The sequence below is a fragment of the Ceratotherium simum genome, chromosome 16 (assembly GCF_057802395.1).
Source record: "Ceratotherium simum simum isolate JZ-2026a chromosome 16, ASM5780239v1, whole genome shotgun sequence".
NCBI lineage: Eukaryota > Metazoa > Chordata > Mammalia > Perissodactyla > Rhinocerotidae > Ceratotherium > Ceratotherium simum.
Genome location: NC_141915.1, coordinates 3,571,379 through 3,593,795, shown reverse-complemented (window position 1 = coordinate 3,593,795; position 22,417 = coordinate 3,571,379). Strand labels below are relative to the sequence as shown.

The 22,417-nt window shown below is 38.2% G+C and overlaps 1 protein-coding gene across 1 annotated transcript in view; it reads left to right on the top strand.

Annotated features, from left to right (window-relative positions):
• Positions 1-22,417, top strand: part of LOC106800029 (multidrug and toxin extrusion protein 2-like) — a 68,978-nt gene that overhangs the window by 23,073 nt on the left and 23,488 nt on the right. The window contains exons 9-10 of the mRNA XM_087440395.1: positions 7,345-7,458; positions 8,387-8,454. Of these exons, the coding sequence (XP_087296521.1) occupies positions 7,345-7,458; positions 8,387-8,454 (182 nt within the window). The remainder of the gene's footprint in view (positions 1-7,344; positions 7,459-8,386; positions 8,455-22,417) is intronic.

The following is a 22,417-nucleotide window of genomic DNA, read 5'->3' as shown; positions in this document are numbered from 1 at the left end:
TTTAGTCTTAGTTCTCCTTCCTCCTCCATCTGGATCACTTCCGCATTGCTGTCCTCAGTATTGCTAATTCTTTCCTCCATATTGTCCGCTCTGCTGCTTAAGGCTTCCAGATTTGTCTTTATCTCCTCTATTGTGTTTTTCATCTCTAAGATTTCTGATTGGTTTTTTTTATACTTTCAATCTCTTTTGTGAAGAATATCCTGATTTCACTGAATTGTCTGTCTGTGTTTTCTTGTATTTCATTAAGCTTTTTTATGATGGCTATTTTGAATTCTCTGTCATTAAGGTTATACACATCTGTGCTTTCTGGGCTGACTTCTGGGTGCTTGTCATTTTCCTTTTGGTCTAGAGATTTAATATATTTTTGCATGGTGCCTGTTGGTGTTGGCTTACCTTTCCTCATAGTGAAAATATGTGGTTGCAGTTTCTTCTTGCTGCCACTGGGTGGGGGTCAAGGGCCGTGTATTCTGGCCTGCCTCAATCCATGGGCACTCTTGTCGGCCCCTGGCTGATTTGTGGTGTGGCTGAGTGGAGGCTGCTGGGGTCAAGCGTGGAAACAGCTGGAGCTGGAATGCAGATAGGCCAAAGCAGCTGGGGCTCAGGTGCGGGTGTGTTGAAGAGGAAGAGCTGGACTGCTGCTGAGCCAAAGAAGCTGGAACTGGAGTGCGCTGGGCTAAAAAAGCTGGAACTGGAGTGTAGTTGGCCGAAGTTGCTGGCGCCAAGTCAGCTGGAGCCTTCTTACACTTACTCTGGAGATTCCAGCACCTCAGTCCTCGGGTGTACAGCTGCCTGGGTGCCTCAGATATCCCCTGTGTTGTGTGAATAGCTTCTGTTGGAATATGAACGTCCTTTTTGTTGTGTCTTAGAGGGGGAGAGTTCAATGGGAGAAGCTCACTCCGCCCTGATGCTAACGTCACCCCACCAATTCTGATTTTATCCCGTTGGCCAATACTTAGCCACGTGGTCATACCAAGTTGCAAGAAATGTACAAGTGGCCTCTAAACTCTGGTGAGTTTATTTCCGTGAACAATAGGGAAATGAATTTTGCTAGACAAATTGTGGTGTCTGCCACAATTGAGAAGTATCAAGTACTCAGGCAATGTTAACGGCTATGGTTCATTCAGTTCTCACACGTTACCCTGGATATTCATTTATCTTGCCAGATATCATGCATGCTCCTGCTTGACAAAGAAGTTTCCTGAAAAAGTTGTTTATCATTTTACTAATGGAAATAAATACTTCTCCCTTAAGTAAACTCTGAAATAGTGGATTGCTAATTTTAACCCAATTGGCTCCCAGTATATTTGTACAAATGCTATAGACTCGAGATCAGAGTTTGCCTGCAATAAAAAAAAATTTCATACACACATTTTAAAACAAAGTTAATCCATTAAACGTGATAAAATAAGAACAAGCTTAGGCCTTTAAACCTTACCTGTTTTTTTATAATCAGCCTTCTTTAGTTTGTTTTCTTTTTGCTTTTAAAAGCAGGAATTGATAGATGAGAGCTCAGAGAATTCTCAGCTTCATTCTGCCCAGCCTCCCTGTGTAAATAGAAACCACATTCAGTCATTTCCTCGTCAGCTCACAATTCATAATCATTTCAGATTCTTTGCGTCTCGAAGGCGAAATAAGGAAAACAATCTCAGTTATTTTTAGCAACTTTACTGATGTATAATTTACATGCTATAAAATCCAGTTTTAGAACATTTCCATCACCCAAAGAAGATTCCTGATGACTCTTTGCGGTCAGTGAACCTGTTCCCCTGAGCCCCAGGCAAACACTAAATCTCTATAAATTTGCCTTTTCTGGACCATGACAAATATTTAATGTTGTAAGTAAACCATCCCTTTCTGAGACACGGTAATGGCTTCTTCAGAGGTGACTAATTACCAATGATTAATAAACAAAGTAAGGAAAAAGCACTTACATCTACTGTGTAAAGTGATTTTTATCTCTTTGCTCAATTTTTGTCTTTATCTTCTCCCACCCCTTACTTTTAGTGCTTGAGGAAAAGAGCCGTATCTGAATAGTTTTTTATAAACACAAATGCATATTTTAGACCTTCTGCAAATCCAATTTATTACACAGGTTGATAGATTCTTTAATGTTTGGGGGTTGGGGCTTTTGGTGTGGATTTATTCACAGTCAAGCACCACATAATGACATTTTGGTCAATGATGGACTACATGTACAATGGTGGTCCCATAATATTAGTACCATAGAGCCCAGGTGTGTAGTAGGCTATACCATCTAGGTTTGTGTAAGTACACTCTATGATGTTTGCACAATGACAAAATCACCTAATGGCGCATTTCTCAGAATGTATCCCCATCATTAAGCAATGCATGACTAAATTTGTTGTGAATTTATTAATGATTTAACATTCTTTAAATAATCAACATTCCTCTAAATATTCACGGAGTACTTACACAACTAAAAACCAAAAATTTAAGAATTAACAATTTAGATTTCCCAAACATTTAAACATTGATTGCAAACTTATCACTTTTAAACATTTAATTAAAGTCTTGTCTAATATATCAGTCTCATAAATTCTTTAAACAACCTTAAAAACAGTTTTAAAAATATATACCAGGGGCCAGCCTGGTGGCATAGCAGTTAAGTTTGCGTGCTCCACTTCAGTGACCCAGGGTTCACTGGTTCGAATCCTGGGCGCAGACCGACACACTGCTTGTCAGGCTGTGCTGTGGCGACATCCCATATAAAGTAGAGGAAGATGGGCACGGATGTTAGCCCAGGGCCAATCTTCCTCAGCAAAAAGAGGAGGATTGGCAACAGATGTTAGCTCAGGGCTCATCTTCCTTACACACACACACACACACACTATATATATATATATACATACACACACACACACCAAATGTATAATGATTATATACTATACTTTCTTTCTTTTCTCTACTATCCTCTACTCTTACTGTAACTCCTCTTCATCTGGGAGGTGGTAGGGCAAAGTTGTTAAACACGTTGACTCTGGAGCCAGACTGCATAGGCTCAGGTCCCACTTCTTAGTAGGAAAAATTACCTAACTTCTGTGCCTCGGTTTCCTCATTTGTAAAGTAGTAATGATAATAGGACCTTTATCATTTAATTGTTGTGAGGATTAACTGAGTTAATCCATGTGAAGTGTTTAGAACAAAGACTATAACATAAAGTGCATTCAACAAATGTTAGCTGCTATTTTTTTTACTAGCCTTAAATACTTTTAATTGTTTTCAAGTCTCAAGCACTTTTTCATTTTTGCCTCCGACTTTTTATTTTTGAAATGTTCAAGCCCACTGATAAGTAGAAGGAATGGTTTAATGATCATTCCATTATGCTTTATCTAGATTTGCCAACTGTTAACATTTTGCCCTATTTGTTTCTCTCTTTCAACATATGTATCCATTGTTTTGCTGTCCAGCAAATTGAAGACGTCATGATGCCTCACCGCTAATTATTTCAGCATGCATCTCTTAAATAACATTCTTCTAAATAGCCACAATATTACCATATTGAAGAAAATAGAAAAACATTATTGAATATGATATTCAATAATATCATGTGATGTATATTCTATATTCAAATTTCCATAGTTGTCCCCAACCCATCGTATATTTAAACCTGTTTTTGAGATCCAGGATCCAGTCAAGGTTCATGCGTTGCATTTGGTTGTTGTTTCTTTATCTTCTTTTTATTTAAAACAATCCCTTTATCTTTTTTATTCTTGTGACACTGATTTTTCAAAGAGCCAGTTGTCTTGTAGAATGTCCTACACTCTGGATTTGTCTCCTCATGTTTGTGTCCTCAGCAGTAGATTCAGGTTACAGCATTTGGGCAAGAAAACCCCATGGGGAATGGTGTGTACTTACTACACTGCATCTGGAGGCAAATAATTTCAGGTGATGCTGGGTTTGATCATTTGGTTAAGGTAGTGACTGCTAGATTTCTCCTTTGGAAATATAATTTTCTCCTTTGTAATTAGCAAGTAATCTGTAGGGTGATGGAGATCATTTGACTCTCTGGTTCTCCAATAATCTTTCATCCAATGGTTTCAGCACCCACTGATGATTCTCACTTGGATCACCTATTATATTGGGGGTTTCAAATATTCTTAAATTTTTAATATGCATACTTGCATCAGTTAGGATGCATTCAGCTGTAAGTTAAAAACAAAAAAACCAGTTCACTCTACCTTAACCATTAAAGATTAAAAGGTTAAACTGGCTCATGTAACTGGAAGTCCAAGTGTAGGTGTTTCAGTATTGGTGTGCAAGGGGACTGTGGACACCTGAATGAGAGATAGGAGTTTCCAAGAGGAGGAGGAATGGTGGTTGGACAGGCAACTATAATGCTCATTGTAATATTCTGAAATACATGTTTTTTCTTATCTCTGTCCTCTTCCCAAATAAGATAGCACATCTTAATTTTCTCTCTCCGTAGTCTTACCTTCTGTTTTTATTGTCAATTATAAGTTTAGTTCCAGATTTTTAAAAATTCTAATAAAATATTATTTTCTTATATTTAGATTTATCAACATGTTTTAGAAATTAATTTCTGGGCCAGCCCCATGGCTTAGCAGTTAAGTGCGCACGCTCCACTACTGGCGGCCCAGGTTCGGATCCCGGGCACGCACCGACACACTGCTTGTCCGGCCATGCTGAGGCCGCGTCCCACATACAGCAACTGGAAGGATGTGTAACTATGACCTACAACTATCTACTGGGGCTTTGGGGGGAAAAAAAAGGAGGATGATTGGCAATAGATGTTAGCTCAGAGCTGGTCTTCCTCAGCAAAAAGAGGAGGATTAGCATGGATGTTAGTTCAGGGCTGATCTTCCTCACAAAAAAAAAAAAAAAGAAGTTAATTTCTTCACTGTTGCTTCTTGAATCTCATTCCTTCCTCCTGGATTTACTTTTATTCTTGCCGAAATACATCTTTCAGTAGTTCTTTCAGCAAGGATCTGTAAAGAGTAAACTCTTACCTTTTAAATGTTTTTTAAAAAATCATCTTATTCTCATTCTTGAATATTGCTGGGTATAAAAATCTAAGTCGATAGTAATTTTGCATGGCTGATATTACACTTTTTCCTTCTTATTCTTAGTGATAAGTCCACCATAAACCTGATTGTCTTTTCTTTGTAAACAATCAAGTATTTTCTCTCACAGTTTTAAAGATTTTCTCTTTCTCCTTTTTTATACCACAGCATGGTCACATGAGGATTTTTAAAAAATTATCTTGTAGGCATTTGGTAAACTTTCTTAATCTGAGGACCTCTATTAAATTCTGGAAAAATTTTAGCCTTTTCCTCTATGACTTGTCTCCATTTCTAGCTGTTCTTTCCTTTGCACTCAGATATCTTACATATCTGCTCGTTTCTCTTTCCCGTGTTCTCTCTCTGTAACTATGCTGTACTTTGAGAGATTTTCTCTTTTCTCTTGCTTTGCTACGGCACAGTTGAATAGCGGCAACAGAGACCTTTTGGCCTGCAAAGCTGAAAATATTTGCTATCTGGCCCTTTACAGAAAAAGTTCGTGGACCTCTGACTTAGCACAGTGTTCTGTTGTTGTTTTTTAAATTGTAGTAAAATACACATAACATAAAATTTACCATCTTAACCATTTTTAAGTATGCAGTTGTGTTAAGCACATTCACGTTGTCATGCAGCCATCACCACCATGCATCTCCAGAACTTTTCCATCTTGCAAAACCGAAACTCTGTACCCATTAAACAGTTCCCCATTCCCTCTCCCCTCATCCCTGGTAACCCCCGTTCTACTTTCTGTCTTTAGGAATTTCACTACTCTTGATACCTCATATAAGTGAAATTGTATAGTATTTGTTTTTTTGTGACTGGCTTATTTCACTAAGCATAATGTCCTCAAAGTTCATCCACTTTATAGCATTTGTTAGAATTTCCTTCCTTTTTAAAGTTGAATAATATTCCATTGTATGTATATACTGCATTTTGTTTATCCATTCATCTGTCAATCGATATTTGGTTGCTTCCACCTTTTGGCTATTGTGAATAATGCTGCTATGAACATGGGTGTACAAATATCTCTTCAAGATCCTGCTTTCAATTTTTTTGTATATATACCCAGAAGTGGTATTGCTGGATCATATGGTAATTCTACTTTTAATTTTTTTAATTAGCCCTGAGCTAACATCTGCCAATCCTCCTCTTTTTGGTGAGGAATATTGGCCCTGAGCTAACATCCATGCCCATCTTCCTCCACTTTATATGGGACGCCACCACAGCATGGCTTGATAACAGTGCGTAGGTCCACACCCAGGATCCGAACGTGTGAACCCTGGGCCGCTGAAGCTGAGCACGCAAACTTAACCACTACTCTGCCGGGCCGGTCCTGTCTACTTTCAATTTTTTGAGGAACCACCATGCTGTTTTTCCATAGTGGCTGCACCATTTTACATTCCTAACAACAGTGCACAAGGATTCCAAGTTATCTGCATCCTTGCTAACGCTTGTTATTTTCTGTTTGTTTTTTTTTTAAAGCAGCCATTCTAATGGGTGTGAGATGACATCTTACTGTGGTTTTGATTTGCATTTTCCTAATGATTAGTGATGTTGAGCATTTTTTCATGTGCTTTTTGGCTATTTGTATATCTTCTTTGGAGAAATGTCTGTTCAAGTCCTTTGCCCATTTTTTAATTGGGTTTTTTATTGTTGTTGTTGAATTCTATGGGTCCTTTATATATTCTGGATATTATGATATCCAGATATCCTTATCAGGTACATGATTTACAAATATTTTCTCCCATTCTGTGGGCTGCCTTTTCACTCTGTTGATTGTGTCCTTTGACACATGGAAGTTTTAAATTTTGATGTAGTCCAATTTATCTGTTTTTACTTTTGTTGCCTGTTGGCATAATGTATTTTTAGATCTAACTACAATGCCATTTGTACATCCAGTGTTCTGATTTGACTATAATATGCATCCATCATATTTTACTTCTCTAGTTCCCTAGTGATGGTCCCCCTGATGGCCCCAATATCCCACAACCACAACCTGCCACAGTGAATATCCTGCATGTTTTCTTTTGGAGCTCTATGAAAGTTTCTCTGTCATTTATACCAGGAGAGAAATGTGTGGGTGATAGGGCATATACATAACTTCAGTTTCACCAAGTATTGCCAGCTGTGTTCCTGCCATCTCAAACTCTGGTCTTGGTTGACATCTTTAAAGTCAGTTATTTTTCTAGAGAACTGCAGTTGTTCCTAGTCTCTGGCCATTTGGAAGAGGCAGGTATGTGAAATAAAATTGTTAGTATCAGAGACTGTTGAAAAGTAAGTGCCTGTTTTCTTGCCCGTCCTCCAGGTTGGACTAGAGACTGTTTCCAGGAGTGGGACTCCTACATCCAGCTGGCTATTCCCAGTGTGTTCATGCTGTGCATTGAGTGGTGGACCTTCGAGATCGGAACCTTCCTTGCAGGTTTGTCAGCAGTTCAGTAGAAATGTAAAAACAGCCTGCTAGTCATGTCTCCAGGGCTGTTGAAGAAGTGTAAGTTTTACTTCTCCTTCCTCTTCTTTACATCAGGCTCTCATGGAAGTTTTCAACTTAGGTTTAAATCCTTCTCCAACCATAAGCATGTTCAGGTCGGGTGGGCTTTAGCTTTACCTCACTGCCCTTCATTTTGTAGGTTTGGAAAGGAAGGCCGCTGTGAAGATTTTGCGAGGGTCACGGAGCGGGAGAACAAAACCCTGAATCTAGGTCTCCTGACTCTCACAGACCATCTTCTGCTTCAGTTGGTTTTTGCTAGACGTGATGCCAAGTTTTTAAGACATTTATAAACACACAGTGACTGATTTGGCTCTGTCTTAGACATGATCTGTGTTTCTATGAGAACTGTAACAATTTTGGTCATAGCTCTTCACCTTAGCCATCTTATTGCTAGTAAAGTAATAGAGAAAATAAAAGAGACAGAGGATGATAATAATTGGTGTTAAAGTTTCTGTGGACACTTGAATACGGCAATAGTCCCATCAGCTCTATATAGAGTTCCACTGCCTTCCATCCCTTCTCTCCCACATTCCCTCCCCATACATCTCCCTGAGGACTGACCTGTAAATCTAGGAGCCTCATTGTTTTCTACTTTACACCTGATGTTTTCTTCCCTGGTGGAGTAGGGGCTTGTAGAGTGAAGCTGTATCACGTCTTAGCTGCCTGAGTTCTTGGCAGCTTCTTGGGAATGGGCTGGGGTTCCTCTCTGCACAGATGGTGAATTCTTCCACTGGGTTATGCTTCTGGGGGCAGTCTTCGCTTCTCTTAAATTAAGATATGTACTAGTTTCATAAGGAAAATGTTTGCTTTAATCCACTTTTTGAAATGTGTTTTGTGTGTGCCTTTGCCAACGTTTCAGGACTGATTAACGTGACAGAACTTGGAGCCCAGGCCATCATTTATGAACTGGTCTCTGCAGCCTACTTGGTAAGAACCTCCAGGGTGAAACTTAGCACTTTCTGTGCATAAACTCTGCTAGGCTATTGTCATTGCATTCACTTAGCCGATGTGTTGAATGCCCACCATGCCATGCACCGAGGAGAGGGGAATCAGACAGCAGGAAGAGAGCATGGCATAGTGGACAGAGCATGGGTCTTGGAGCCAGACACACTGGGTTTGAGTCCTGGCCTGCTGCTCCCCAACTGTGTGACCATGGGCTCATTACTTAATCTTTCTGAGCTTCAGTTTCCTTATGGACAAAATGGGAAAAAATACCTACTTTGCAGATGAAAATTGGATAAGATGACACAAGTAAAACACGTAGCACAATGCCTGGCATGTTTATTCAGCGAATGTGGAGTTGGTGCTAGAACATAGTAGAGAGTGTGATGGAGACAGTCCCTGCCCTCTAGGCACTTGTGCTCTGCTGGGGAGACAGAGATAAACAAGTAAACAGATGAATAAGACCATTACCAATATATATATAACAATGTACCAATAAAGAAGCAAAAAAAGTCTGAGATGCATAAAAACAGAGACTGATACCTTATTAGATAGGGTAGTCAGGAATGGTCCTTCTGAGTTGCTATTTAAACTGAGACTTGAAAGGTGAAAGGGAGCCAGCTTGGGAAGCCCAAGGGTGAGAGCTGAGTGGGTAGCCTGACCAAAGGCTCCAAGAATAAAAAGACCACTTGACGTGTTCAGGGACCTGAAATGGGAACCTAGCTGAGGGGGCTGGTGAGGAAAGAAGGATGTGACATGCTTCTTGCTGCTGTGTGGAAGCTGGCTTAGAGGAGAACAGGTGTGGGAGTGGGTACCACTGGAAGGAGGCTGTTGGAATCATCCACGGGAGCAAGTAGGAGGCTGCTGGTGGTGGAGGAGAAAAGCAGATGAGTTAGTTATGTGGTAGAAGCAGAAGTGGCTGGACATGACCAGCGTCTGGATGTGGAAGCCAAGGCGATGGATGGGAAGAATCACAAATGACTCCAGAGGTTCTGGCTTAAACAACCGTGTGGGGATAATGCCTTTTATCTTTTGATGCTTTTTGAATATTCCAACCCTGTACAAATATTCCATTTGTTTTGTTTGTTTCTTGCTTGTTTTTGTTTTTGTTTAAGATCAACAGAGGCCATCTGGGCAGAGGGATTATGAGCCATTTTTGTTTCCAAGTATTTTTTTTTTTAATCTTACAAATGAAAAACAAATTTTAGTGGGAATGGATGTGGTCATCTAGGAATGAAAAGGAAGAGTGTCTAGGAGCAAGCCCCAACATGTAGAGGTCGAGAATAGAATGAAAACCCAGTCAAGAGATAGGACAGGCCAGTGTGGAAGGAAGAAAATCAAGAGAACCTGTGGAGGAAGCAGCTAAGAAGACTGATTCACAGAGGGAATGACGACTGGGTGGAGGCTGCTGAGAGGTGTCAGAAGATAGGATTGGAAAGTGTCCCTTGGGTTTAGAGTCATTAGAGACCTTATGGAGTGATGAGGAGTGAGAGCCAGATTCGAATGCATTGACTTTCAAGGTAGGCAAAGGAGCAGAGACTGCTGAGGCAGACAGTTCTGTCTAGAGTTTGGTTGTTGAGGGTGAGAAATGTGTGTTCAAGGAAGGGTTTCAGTTTTGCTTCTGTTTTTAAATGATGATATTAGAGCTTGTTTATAGGTGTGTGATAAACAGTACCTATCTACTAATTCTATCTTATCTTCAGATTTTCTGTTTTTCTACCTGGTCTGTCACAGGTCTCCTTTTTTATTTTTAATTCTGACAAAATACACATACCATAAAATTTACCGTCTTAACCAGTTTTAACTATATGGTTAAGTAGTGGTAAGTACATTCACATTGTTGTGCAACCAATCTCCAGAACTTTTTCATTTTGCAAAACTGAAACTCTGTACCCATTAAACAGCAACTCCCCATTCCTCCTGCCCTCAGCTCCTGGCAACCACCATTCTACTTTATGCTTCTTGCCACAGGCTTCCTTTTGTTAGAGACACTGAGGCAATAATTCTTCATTATTCCTATGGAAAAAACAAGCCCCCATAGTGGTGAGCTTATAATAAAAATTATAAAATACAAAGAAATATTCCATCATGAGCAAGAGTTCACAGATACAACAAACAGGAAAATTAAATTTCCAATCTGAGATGATGGTATAATAATCAGAAAGAGAAAAGTATTATGTTTAAAATCATTAAATGTAAAAGAAGGAATTGAAACCAAAAGAACAATATTTGGAAAAGAACCAAGTAGAATTTTCAAAACTAGAATATATAGCCATAGAAATGTAATACTTAATAGACATGATAAACAGAAGGTGAGTTAAAGCTGAAAAAACAAACAATAAACTTGAGGATAGATCTGTGGAAATTCCTAGAATAAAACTAAAACATGTAAATAGATAGAATTAGATATATAGACCAATGAAATAGAATAGGGAGCCCAGAAATAAACCCTTGTATATATGATCAAATTATTTTTGACAAAGATGCCGAGACTATCCAGTGGGGAAAGGACAGTCTTTTCAACAAATGGTGCTGGGATGACTGAATGTCCACATGCAAAAGAATGAAGTTGGACCCTTACCTCACACCATATACAAAAATTAACTGAAAAGGAATCAAACACCTAAACATAAGACCTAAAACAATAAAACTCTTAGAAGAAAACATAAGGCAAAAGCTTCACAACATTGGATTTGGCAATGATTTCTTGGATATGACTCCAAAGGTACAAGCAACAAAAGAAAAAATAGAGAAATTGGACTTCATGAAAATTTGAAAAATTTGTGTTTCAAAAGACAATATCCAGAGAGTAAAAAGGCAACCTAACAGAATGGGAGAAAATACTTGCAAATCCTCTATGTGATAAGGGATTAATATCCAGAATATATAGGGAACTCCTAAAACTCAATAACAAAAAAACAACCCTATTCAAAAGTGGGCAAAGGATTTGAATAAATATTTCTCTAAGGAAAATATACAGTGGCCAAATAAGCACATGAAAAGATGTCAACATCACTTACTATTAGGAAATGATTACAATAAACTACATTGAGATACCACCTCACATCCATTAGTATGGCTACTATAAAAAAAAAAACACACACACAGAAAATAACAAGTGTTGGTGAGGATGTGGAAAAATTGGAACCCTTGTGCAATGTTTGGAATGAATGTAAAATAATGCTGCCACTGTGTCAAAAAGTATGGTGGTTCCTCAAAAAATTAAAAGTAGAATTACCATATGACCCAGTAATTCCACATCTGAGTAAATACCCAAAAGAATTGAAAGCAGGATCTGGAAGAAATATTTTCACACTCATGTTCATAGCAGCATTATTCACAATAGACAAAAGGTGGAAGCAACCCAAATGTCCACCCACACATGAATGAAGGAATATATGTGATATATACATACACTGGAATATCATTCAGCCTTAAAAAGGAAGGAAATTCTGACACATGCTACAACATGAATGAACCTTGAGGACATTATGCTAAGTCAAATAAGCCAGTCAGAAAAAGCTAAATACTGTATGATTCCACTGATATGAGGTACTTAAAATAGTCAAAAATCATAGAGACAGAAAGTAGAATGGTGGTTGCCAGGGGCTGGGGGGAGGTGGGAGGGAAGTTATTGTTTAATGTGTATAGAGTTTCAGTCTCACAAGGTGAAAAGAGTTATGGAGATGGATGGTAGTGATGGTTGCACAACATTATGAATGTATTTAATACCACTGAACTGTATCCTTAAAAATAATTAAGATTGTAAAAAAATATATATACTATATATAATTACTCAAGTCAGAAGGAAAAAATGGTTAAATGGTAAATTTTATGTTATGTGTATTTTACCACAATAAATAAAAATGGGAAAAAGTAGAAATGGAATATATGAAAGATATAGGTCCATTATATATCTAGTAGGAATTCCACAAGGAGAGAATAGAGACACAGGTGGGGATGCAATATTCAGAGACATTTGACAAGAGACAGAGACAGACAAAGACATGATTCTGAATATTCAGAAATCATAATGAACATTGTATTGGAGATTCTAACCTGGGCAATTAGGCAAGAAAAGGAAATAAAAGGCATCCAGATTGGAAGGATGAAATAAAACTATCTGTACTTGCAAATGACATGATTTCATATATAGAAAACTCTAAGAAATCCACATGTACATGCAAAAAAAAAACCTAAAACTACTAGAGCTAATAAATGAATTCTGCAGGCTTACAGGATTCAATATCAGTACACAAAAATCAGTTATATGTCTATAACACTAGCAATGAACAACTGAAAATGAAATTAAGAAAGCAGTTCCATTCGCCACAGCATCAAAAAAAAAAAAAATACTTATGGGTAAATTCAACCAAAGAAGAACAAGACTTGTATACTGAAAACTACAAAACATTGTTGAAAGAAATTAAAGAAGACCTAAATAGATGGAAAGATTTCCCATGTTCATGGATTGGAAGACTCAGTATTGTTACAGTGGCAATACCTGCAAGTTGACCTACAGATTCAGTGCAATCTCTATCAAAATTCGAACTTCAATTTTTTGCAGATTGGACAAACTGATCCTAAAATTAATTTGGAGATGCAAGGGACCCCAAATAGTCAAAACAATCTTGGAAAAGAACAAAGTTGGAGGCCTCACACCTCAACAACAGCAATAAATACCAGAAGACCGTGAAATAATATCAAAGCACTGAGAGAATAATTTCAGTCCTTACCTAGCTAAGCTATCGCTCAAGAAAGAGGATAAATTAAAAGACATTTTCCAGCAAAGGCTGAGAGACACCACCATTCACAGACCTTCATGGAAAAAACACTGATGTCAAAATAATGGTGAGCAGAGAAAGTGGTAAATATGGGTAAATCTAAGCTAGCATTGATCGCAGAAAAAATGAGATCAATTTTCACAGTACAAAAATAAGGTAGAAATAAAATATAGTATAGCAATAAGAGGTGAGATTGGGAGAGGGTTTTCTCATTTAGAGCAATCTAGATGTTACCAGGGAAGAGGGTAGGAGATAGTGATTAACTTAATTTTTTTAAGTCAGTATGCATGTTGACATTTTAAGGGAATAACCAAGAAAGAGGAAATAGAATATATTTCTAAACCAGGAGCAGAGATAAAATGGGAATTAAGAAAATATGATTAATCCAACAGAAGGCAGTGAAAATAAAGAAGATAAAGTAGCAAAAAGAAAGCATTATAAATAATACAAAATAAAATGGTAGAATTAAATGCAAATAGTGTATAATCATACTAAAGGAAAACATTCCAAACTTACCAGTTAAAAACAGACTCTCAAGTTAGATTGCTCTCCCTTCATATCTTTTTGCTCTGCTTATTTTTTCCACAGTTGTGTGCTTTTTTCACTTAAGCATTTTTTTTTCATGTTTTTAAAGGCTTTTCCTAAAAATGGTTAAAAATCTGATTTGCCTGTGTATAATCAGCACCTGAATATAGTACTGTTCACTTAGTCACTTCACCATACCTGGACTTTTCATTTGTTTCCAATTTTTCACTAGCACCAATATTGTTTCAGTCAATATCTTTACACATAGAACTTGACCCTTGAGGAGAGTGACGTCAGCATCATGGCAGAATGAGTTGTTCCCTTTGTCTCTCCTGTCTAAGTTACAACCAGCAGGACATCCACTGACCAACAAAGAACTCCCTGCACAGCACACCAGAACACCTGAGAGATCCCTGCACTTATATATCTTAAGGTGGGTGGACTGGACCTCCGGGAGGCAGTGGAACTAGGGGAGCAGCCCCGCCTCCGCCAGCAGCTGTGATCTGAAATGTGGATACCCCCAGCAGTGGCAGTCTTGCCCTGACCTAAGGTTTCAAAAAACACAACAGAGCTGGAGACCGGAGGCTGCAAGAGCAGCAGTAGTGCTCATGGCTCAGTCCCTACTCCTCCCCTAGCAGTGGCAGGTGGCACCTGTGACCTGAGGCTTCAGGAGCCACAGCAGAACCTGTGACCCAACCCCCTCTCTCTCTCCAGGCAGCAGTGACTCCATCTCCAGTCTTTCCAGCAGCAAAGGCTGCATCCAAAAAGCGGATACCCTAGAAGGGGTGGTGGTGCCCTGACCTGAGGTTTCAAAAACTGCACAGGTGCGTGCTGGCGACCAGAGGCTGCAGGAGCAGCAATGGCACTAGCGGCTTAGCCCCTGCCCCTCTCCTAGTGGTGGCAGGTGGCACCCACAACCTGACACTTCAGGAAACACAGCAGTGCCAGCAACACTGCCCCCTCCCCCTGCAACTCCAACACCGGTCTGTCCAGCAGCAAGGGCTGCATCCAAAACAGGATACGCCCAGCAAGGGTAGTGGCGCCCTGACCGGAGGCTTCAAAAATCACACCAGAAGGCCAGCCCCAGTGGCCTAATGGTTAAGTTCGGTACACTCTGCTTCACTGGCCCAGGTTCTGTTCCCTGGCGCGGACCTACACCACTCATCTGTCAGTGGCCATGCTGTGGTGGCGAGTCACATGCAAAAAGAGGAAGATTGGCAACAGATGTTAGCACAGGGTGAATCTTCCTCAGCAAGAAAAAAAAGTACACCAGAGCCAGAGACCAGAGGCTGCAAGAGCAGCAACAACACTCAAGGATCAGTCCCTATTCCTTACCCAGCAATGGCAGGCGGCACCTGTGACCTGAGGCTTCAGGAACCACAGCAGAACCTGTTACCCAGCCCCTAGTGGCAGCGCCCCTAACATAGGCTCTACCTGTGTCATAAAAGACCTTGGGCCCCTGGCAGTGTCAGTGACACCCATGAACCCAGCATCCCTGACAGTGGCGCTGCGAGCGCCCCCAGATAACCTAGGAGCATCTGTGCAGGTGGTGCACGTGGCAGCAGCATCTGAGCCCATGGAGAGCCTGTGGAGAGCCAGTGGGGGGACATGAGACCCAGGTGACCCCAGAAGCAGAAGAGGCACTCACAGCTTGGTGACCCCAGTGGTGACACCCAGGACTGCAGTGACATCATAAGCAGCAAGGCACAAGCACCTTCAGAGGCACAAGCAGCACAAGGAGAGCACTGACGATGCCTGTAGCAGAGGCAATGGAAAGTGCAGGCTCTCAAATACAACCAGAAGCAGCTCAGAATCAAAGTAAACAAAGCCTTACCCAAATAAGACAGGTATTTACTACCACAAATGCACCAGCAGAGGATCACCTCATCAAGTACCATGAAGAACTATAGTAACACAATAGAACAAAATACGGAAACCAAACTGGAAGTCACAGAAGATTGCTGTCTAACTGACAGAGAATTCAAAAATAGCTGTCATGAAGAAATTCAGCGAGTTACAAGAAATCTCAGAAAGACAGTTCAATGAGCTCAATAAAATTAATGAACAGAGGGAGTACTTCACCAAAGAGATTGAAACTCTTAAAAAAAATAAAACAAATTCTGGAGCTGAAGAACACAATTAATGAGATGAAAAATAAAGTAGAAAGCCTTGGATATAGAGCAGACCATATGGAAAAGAGAATTAGAGAGCTCAAAGATAGAAATCTAGAAATGATTCAGATGGAAGAACAAGGAGAAGTAAGATTTTTTAAAAATGAAGAAATTCTACAAGAAATACTGACTCAATCAGGAAAAGCAGCATAAGGATAATGGGTATCCCAGAAGGAGAAGAGAGGGAGAAAGGAGCAGAGAGCTTATTCAAAGAAATAATAGCTGAGAACTTCCCAAACCTGGGGAAGGAACTAGATATACAAGAATATGAAGCTAATAGAATGCTTGATTATCTCAACCCAAAAAGACCTCCAATGCACATTATATTAAAACTGTCAAAAGCTAATGACAAAGAAACAATATTAAAGGTGGCAAGAGAGAAGAAAATAACTTACAAAGGAACCCCCAACAGGCTATCAGCAAATTTCTCAGCAGAAACTCTATAGGCTAGGAGAGAGTGGGATGATATATTCAAAATATTTAAAGACAAAAACTATCAGTCAAGCAAATTACCTTTCAGATATGAAGGAGAAATAAAGGCTTTCCCAGACAAACAAAAGCTGAGGGAGTTTATCACCACTAGACCTGCCTTACAAGAAATGTTGGAAGGAGCCCTCCTACCTGAAATAAAAAGGCAAAGGTTTACAAAGCCTTGAGCAAGGTGATAAATGATTCTGTCTGACGGAATCAGATTACAACTCTACATCAGAATAGGTTAGTAAACAATTATAACATAAAGGCTAAAGGGAAAGAAAGCATCAAAAATAACTATAACCACTTTAATTTGGTAACAGACTCACAATGCAAAAAAGGATAATTTGTGACAACAAAAACAGAAGGGAAAGAGAAAAAGAGACAGAACCTGCATAGGCTAATGGAGATTAAGAAACTATCAGCAGAAGAAGGACTGAATCATCTATGAGATCTTTTATACAAACCTCATGGTAACCACAAAACAAAAAATCAAAGCAGAGTCACAAAACATAAATAAAGACAAAACTGAGAAAACATCACAGAAAACCATCAAACTGAAATGGCAGACAGAAATACAAAGAAAAAGAAACAATGGAAATATAGAACAACCAGAACACAAAAGATAAAATGGCAGTATTAAGCCCTCATATATCAATAATGACTCAATGTAAATGGATTGAATTCAGCAATCAAAAGACACAGAGTGGCTGGATGGATTAAAAAACAAGACCTAACAATATACTGCCTCCAGAAGACCCATTTCAACTCCAAAGAATAGGCTCAGAATGAAGGGATGGAAGATGATACTCCAAGCAAATGGCAACCAAAAGAAAGCAAGTGTTGCTATACTTACATCAAAGTAGACTTCAAGTCGAAAAAGATAACAAGAAACAAAGATGGACATTATATAATGATAAAATGGACATTTCACCAAGAAGACATAACACTTATTAATATATATGCACCTAGCATCAGAGCACCAAAGTGTATAAAGCAACTATTAACGGATCTAAAGGGAGAAATTGACAGCAACATCATAATACTAGGGGACTTTCACATCAATGGATATATCCTCCAGAGAGAAAGTCAACAAAGAAACATTGGCCTTATATGAAATACTAGACCAGATGGACTTAATAGATATATATAGAACATTCCATTGAAAAGCAGTGGAATACACATTCTTCTCAAGTGCACTTGGGACATTCTCAAAGAGACCATATGTTGGGAAATGAAACAAGCCAATTTAAGAATATTGAAATCATATCAAACATCTTTTCTGAGCACAATAGTATGAAACTAGAAATCAACTACAAGAAGAAAGCTAGAAAAGTCACAAATATGTGGAGACTAAACAACATGCTACTGAACAACTATTGGATCAATGAAGAAATCAAAGGAGAAATCAAAAAATACCTGGAGACAAATGAAAATGAAAACACAACATACCAAAATTTATGGGATGCAGCAAAAGCAGTACTAAGAAGGAAGTATATATATATAGGCCTACCTTAAGAAACTAGAAAAATCTCAATCTAACACTACACTTAAAAGAACTAGAAAAACAAGAACAAACAAAGCCCAAAGTCAGTATAAGGAAGGAAATAATAAAAATCAGAGTGGAAACAAATGAAATAGAGACTAAAAAGACAATAGAAAGGATCATTGAAATTAAGAGCTGGTTCTTTGAAAAGATAAACAAAATTGACAAACCCTTAGCTAGACTCACTAAGAAAAAAAGAGAGAAGGCTCAAGTAAATAAAATCAGAAATGAAAGAGGAGAAATTACAACAGATAGCACAGAAATACAAAAGATTATAAGACAATACTATGAAAAGCCATACACCAACAAATTGGATAAACTAGAAGAAATGGATAAATTCTTAGAATCATACAACCTCCCAAAACTGAATCAAAAAGAAATAGAGAATCTGAGTAGACCAATTACAAGTAAAGAGATTGAAACAGTAATCAAAAACCTCCCAAAAAACAAAAGTCCAGGGCGAGACAGATTCTCTGGTAAATTCTACCAAACATTCAAAGAAGATTTAATATCTATCCTTCTCAAACTCTTCTGAAAAGTTAAAGAGGATGGGATGCTTCCTAACTCATTTTACAATGCCAACATTACTGTGATACCAAAACCAGACAAGGACAACACAAAAAAGGAAAATGACAGGCCAATATTGCTGATGAACATAGATGCAAAAATCCTCAACACAATATTAGCAAATTGAATACAACAATACATTAAAAGGATCATACACCATGATCAAGTGGGATTTGTTCCAGAATGCAGGGATGGTTCAACATCTACAAATCAATCAATGTGATACACCACATTAACAAAATGAAGAATAAAAATCACATGTTCATCTCAATAGATGCAGAGAAAGCATTTGACAAGATCCAACATCCATTTATAATTAAAACTCTCAATAAAATGGGTGTAGAAGGAAAGTACTTCAACATAATAAAGCCCATAAATGACAATCCCACAGCCAACATCATACTCAATGGTGAAAAACTGAAAGCTATTTCTCTAAGAACAGGAACAAGATAAGGATGCCCACTCTTGCCACTCTCATTCAAAATAATACTGGAAGTCCTAGCCAGAGCAATTAGGCAAGAAAAAGAAATAAAACGAATCCAAATTGGAAAAGAAGTAAAACTTACTATTTGTGAATGACATGATTCTATATATAGAAAACCCTGAAGAATTCACAAAAAAACGATTAGAAATAATTAAGGAATACAGTCAAGTTGCAGGGTACAAAATCAACATATGAAAATCAGTTGCATTTCTATACACTAACAATGAACAGTGAAAGAGAAATCAAGAATACAATACCATTTACATTGTAACAAAAAGAATAAAATATGTAGGAATAAATTTAACCAAGGAGGTGAAAGACTTACACACTGAAAACTATAAGACATTATTGAAAGAAATTGAAGAAGACATAAAGAAATGGAAAGGTATTCCATGCTCATGGATTGGAAGAAAAAACATAGTTAAAATGTCCATATTACCTAAAGCAATCTACAGATTCAGTGCAATCCCAATCAGAATCCCAGTGACATTTCTTCATGGAAATAGGACAAAGAATCCTCAGATTTATATAGAACAACAAAAGACGCCAAATAGCCAAAGCAATCCTGAGAGAAAAGGACAAAGATGGGGGTATCACACTCCCTGATTTCAAGATATATAAAGCTATTGTAATCAAAACATACACGCGGATCAATGGAACAGAATTGAGAGCCCAGAAATTAACCCACACATGTATGGACAACGAATTTTTGACATACAAGCCAAGAACATACAAGGGAGAAAGGAAAATCTCTTCAAAAAATGGTGTGGGAAAATTAGACATCCACATGCAAAAGAATGAAACTAGACCACTATCTTACACCATACACAAAAATAAACTCAAAATGGATCAAAGACTTGAATGTAAGACCTGAAACCATAAAACTCCTAGAAGAAAACATAGGCAGTACACTCTTTGACATCAGTCTTAGCAGTATCTTTTTGAATATCATATCTCCTCAGGCAAGGGAAACAAAGGAAAAAATAAACAAATGAGACTACATCAAACTAAAAAGCTTCTGGACGGCAAAGAAAACCATCAACAAAACAAAAAGACAACCCACCAACTGGGAGAAAACAGTTGCAAATCATATATCCACTAAGCAGTTAATATCCAAAATATATAAAGAACTCATGCAACTCAACAACAAAAAAATGAACAATTTGATCAAAAAATGAGCATAGGATATGAACAGATATTTTTTGAAAGAAGATATACAGATGGGCAACAGGCACATGAAAAGATGTGCAATATCACTCATTATTATGGAAATGCAAATCAAAACTACAATGAGATATCATGTCACACCCATCAGAATGGCTATAATTAACAATACAAAAAATAACAAGTGTTGGAGATGATCTGTAGAAAAAGAGAACCCTCATACCCTGCTGGTGGAATGCAAACTGGTGCACCCACTATGGAAAACAGTATGGAGATTTCTTAAAAAATTAAAAATAGAAACACCATATGATCCACCTATCCCACTACTGGGTATTTATCTAAAGAACATGAAATCAACAATTCAAAGAAATTTATGCATCCCTGTGTTCATTGCAGCATTATTCACAATAGCAGTGACTTGGAAGCAACCTAAGTGTCCATCAGCGGATGAATGGATAAAGAAGGTGTGATATATATATATACAATGGAATACTACTCAGCCATAAAAAAAAAGACAAAATTGTGCCATCTGCGACAGCATGGATGGACCTTGAGGGTATTATGCTAAACAAAATAAGTCAGACAGAGAAAGACAATGACTGTATGACTTCACTCATAGGTGGAAGATAAACAAACACATAGATATGGAAAACCAATTGGTGGTTACTAGAGTGTGGGGTGATGGTGAAAGGGGTAAAGGGGCACACACATATGGTGAAGGATGGAAACTAGACTTTTGGTGGTGAACACAATGCAGTCTATACAGAAGTCAAAATATAATGATGTACATCTTAAATTTTTGTTATATTATAAACCAATGTGACCTCAATAAAATAAAATAAATATGGTGTTGGAAGAGAGCTCTGTGGATATCCTGGACTGCCAGAAAGTTGAACAAGTGGGTCTTAGGGAAAATTAAGCCTGAACTATTGCTGGAGGCAAAAATGATAAAACTGAGGCTGTTCTACTTTGGGCACATCATGAGAAGGCAGGATTCTTTGGAAAAGACAATAATGCTGGGAAAGGTGGAAGGCAGTAGGAAAAGAGGAAAACCAGATATGAGATGGATTGACTCCAAAAAGGAAGCCATATAGGCAGGAGTCTACAGGAGCTGAGTAGGGCTGTTGAAGACAGGACATTGTGGACATCACTCATTCATAGGGTCGCCAGGAGTTGGAGCCGACTTGGTGGCACATAACACACACAAGTTTCTTGTAGGTAACATATAGTTGGGTCTTGTTTTCCACTCTGATTGTCTCTGGTGTTTTTGTGTGTGTGTGAGGAAGACCAGCCCTGAGCTAACATCCGATGCCAATCCTCCTCTTTTTGCTGAGGAAGATTGGCCCTGGGCTAACATCTGTGTCCATCTTCCTCTACCTTATATGGGACGCCGCCAGAGCATGGCTTGACAAGCAGTGCATCGGTGCATGCCTGGGATCCAAACCTATGAACCCTGGGCCACTGAAGTGGAGCATGCGCACTTAACTGCTGCACCACCGGTCCAGCCCCTGTCTCTGTTTTTTAAATGATGTGTTTAGACCGTTCACATTTAAAGTGATTATTGATATAGTTGGATTACTATCTACCATATTTCCAACTTTTTCTATTCATTGCCCGTGTTCATTGTTCCCTTTTTTTCCTTCCACTCGTTTTCAACCTTCTCTGGTTTTACTTGAGTATTTTACATGATTCTATTTTCTCTTCTCTCTTACCATATTATTATATTTCTTTAAAAAAATTTTTAGTGGCTGCCCTATAGTTTGCAATATACATTTACAACTAATCTAAGTCAACTTTCAAATGACACTATAATGCTTCACAGCTAGTATAGGTCCCTATACATACGAGTATTTTCTGTTATTCATTTAATTACTCCATAAGTTATAATCACCCAGTATATTGTTGCTGTATTATTATTCTGAACAAACTGTTATCTGTTAGATCAGTTAACAATAAGACAAATAAAAGATTTTTATTTTATCTTCAAAAAAAGAATTTTATCTTTGAGAATGTAATCCCAAATAAAGAAAATTTTGTCAGAAATGAATATTTTCAATAAAAACCTTTGCTAACTAGATATATGAAAAATGGGTGTTTTAATTTTTTTAGTTAGCAAGATTGACTATCTGTCTTCAACTAGTTGTTTTTCTCTTAATTACCTGTTTATATCCTTTGCCTGCTTATCAGTTTGGGGATTAGTGGGATTCTTTTTCTTATCAATTTATACAAGCTGTTT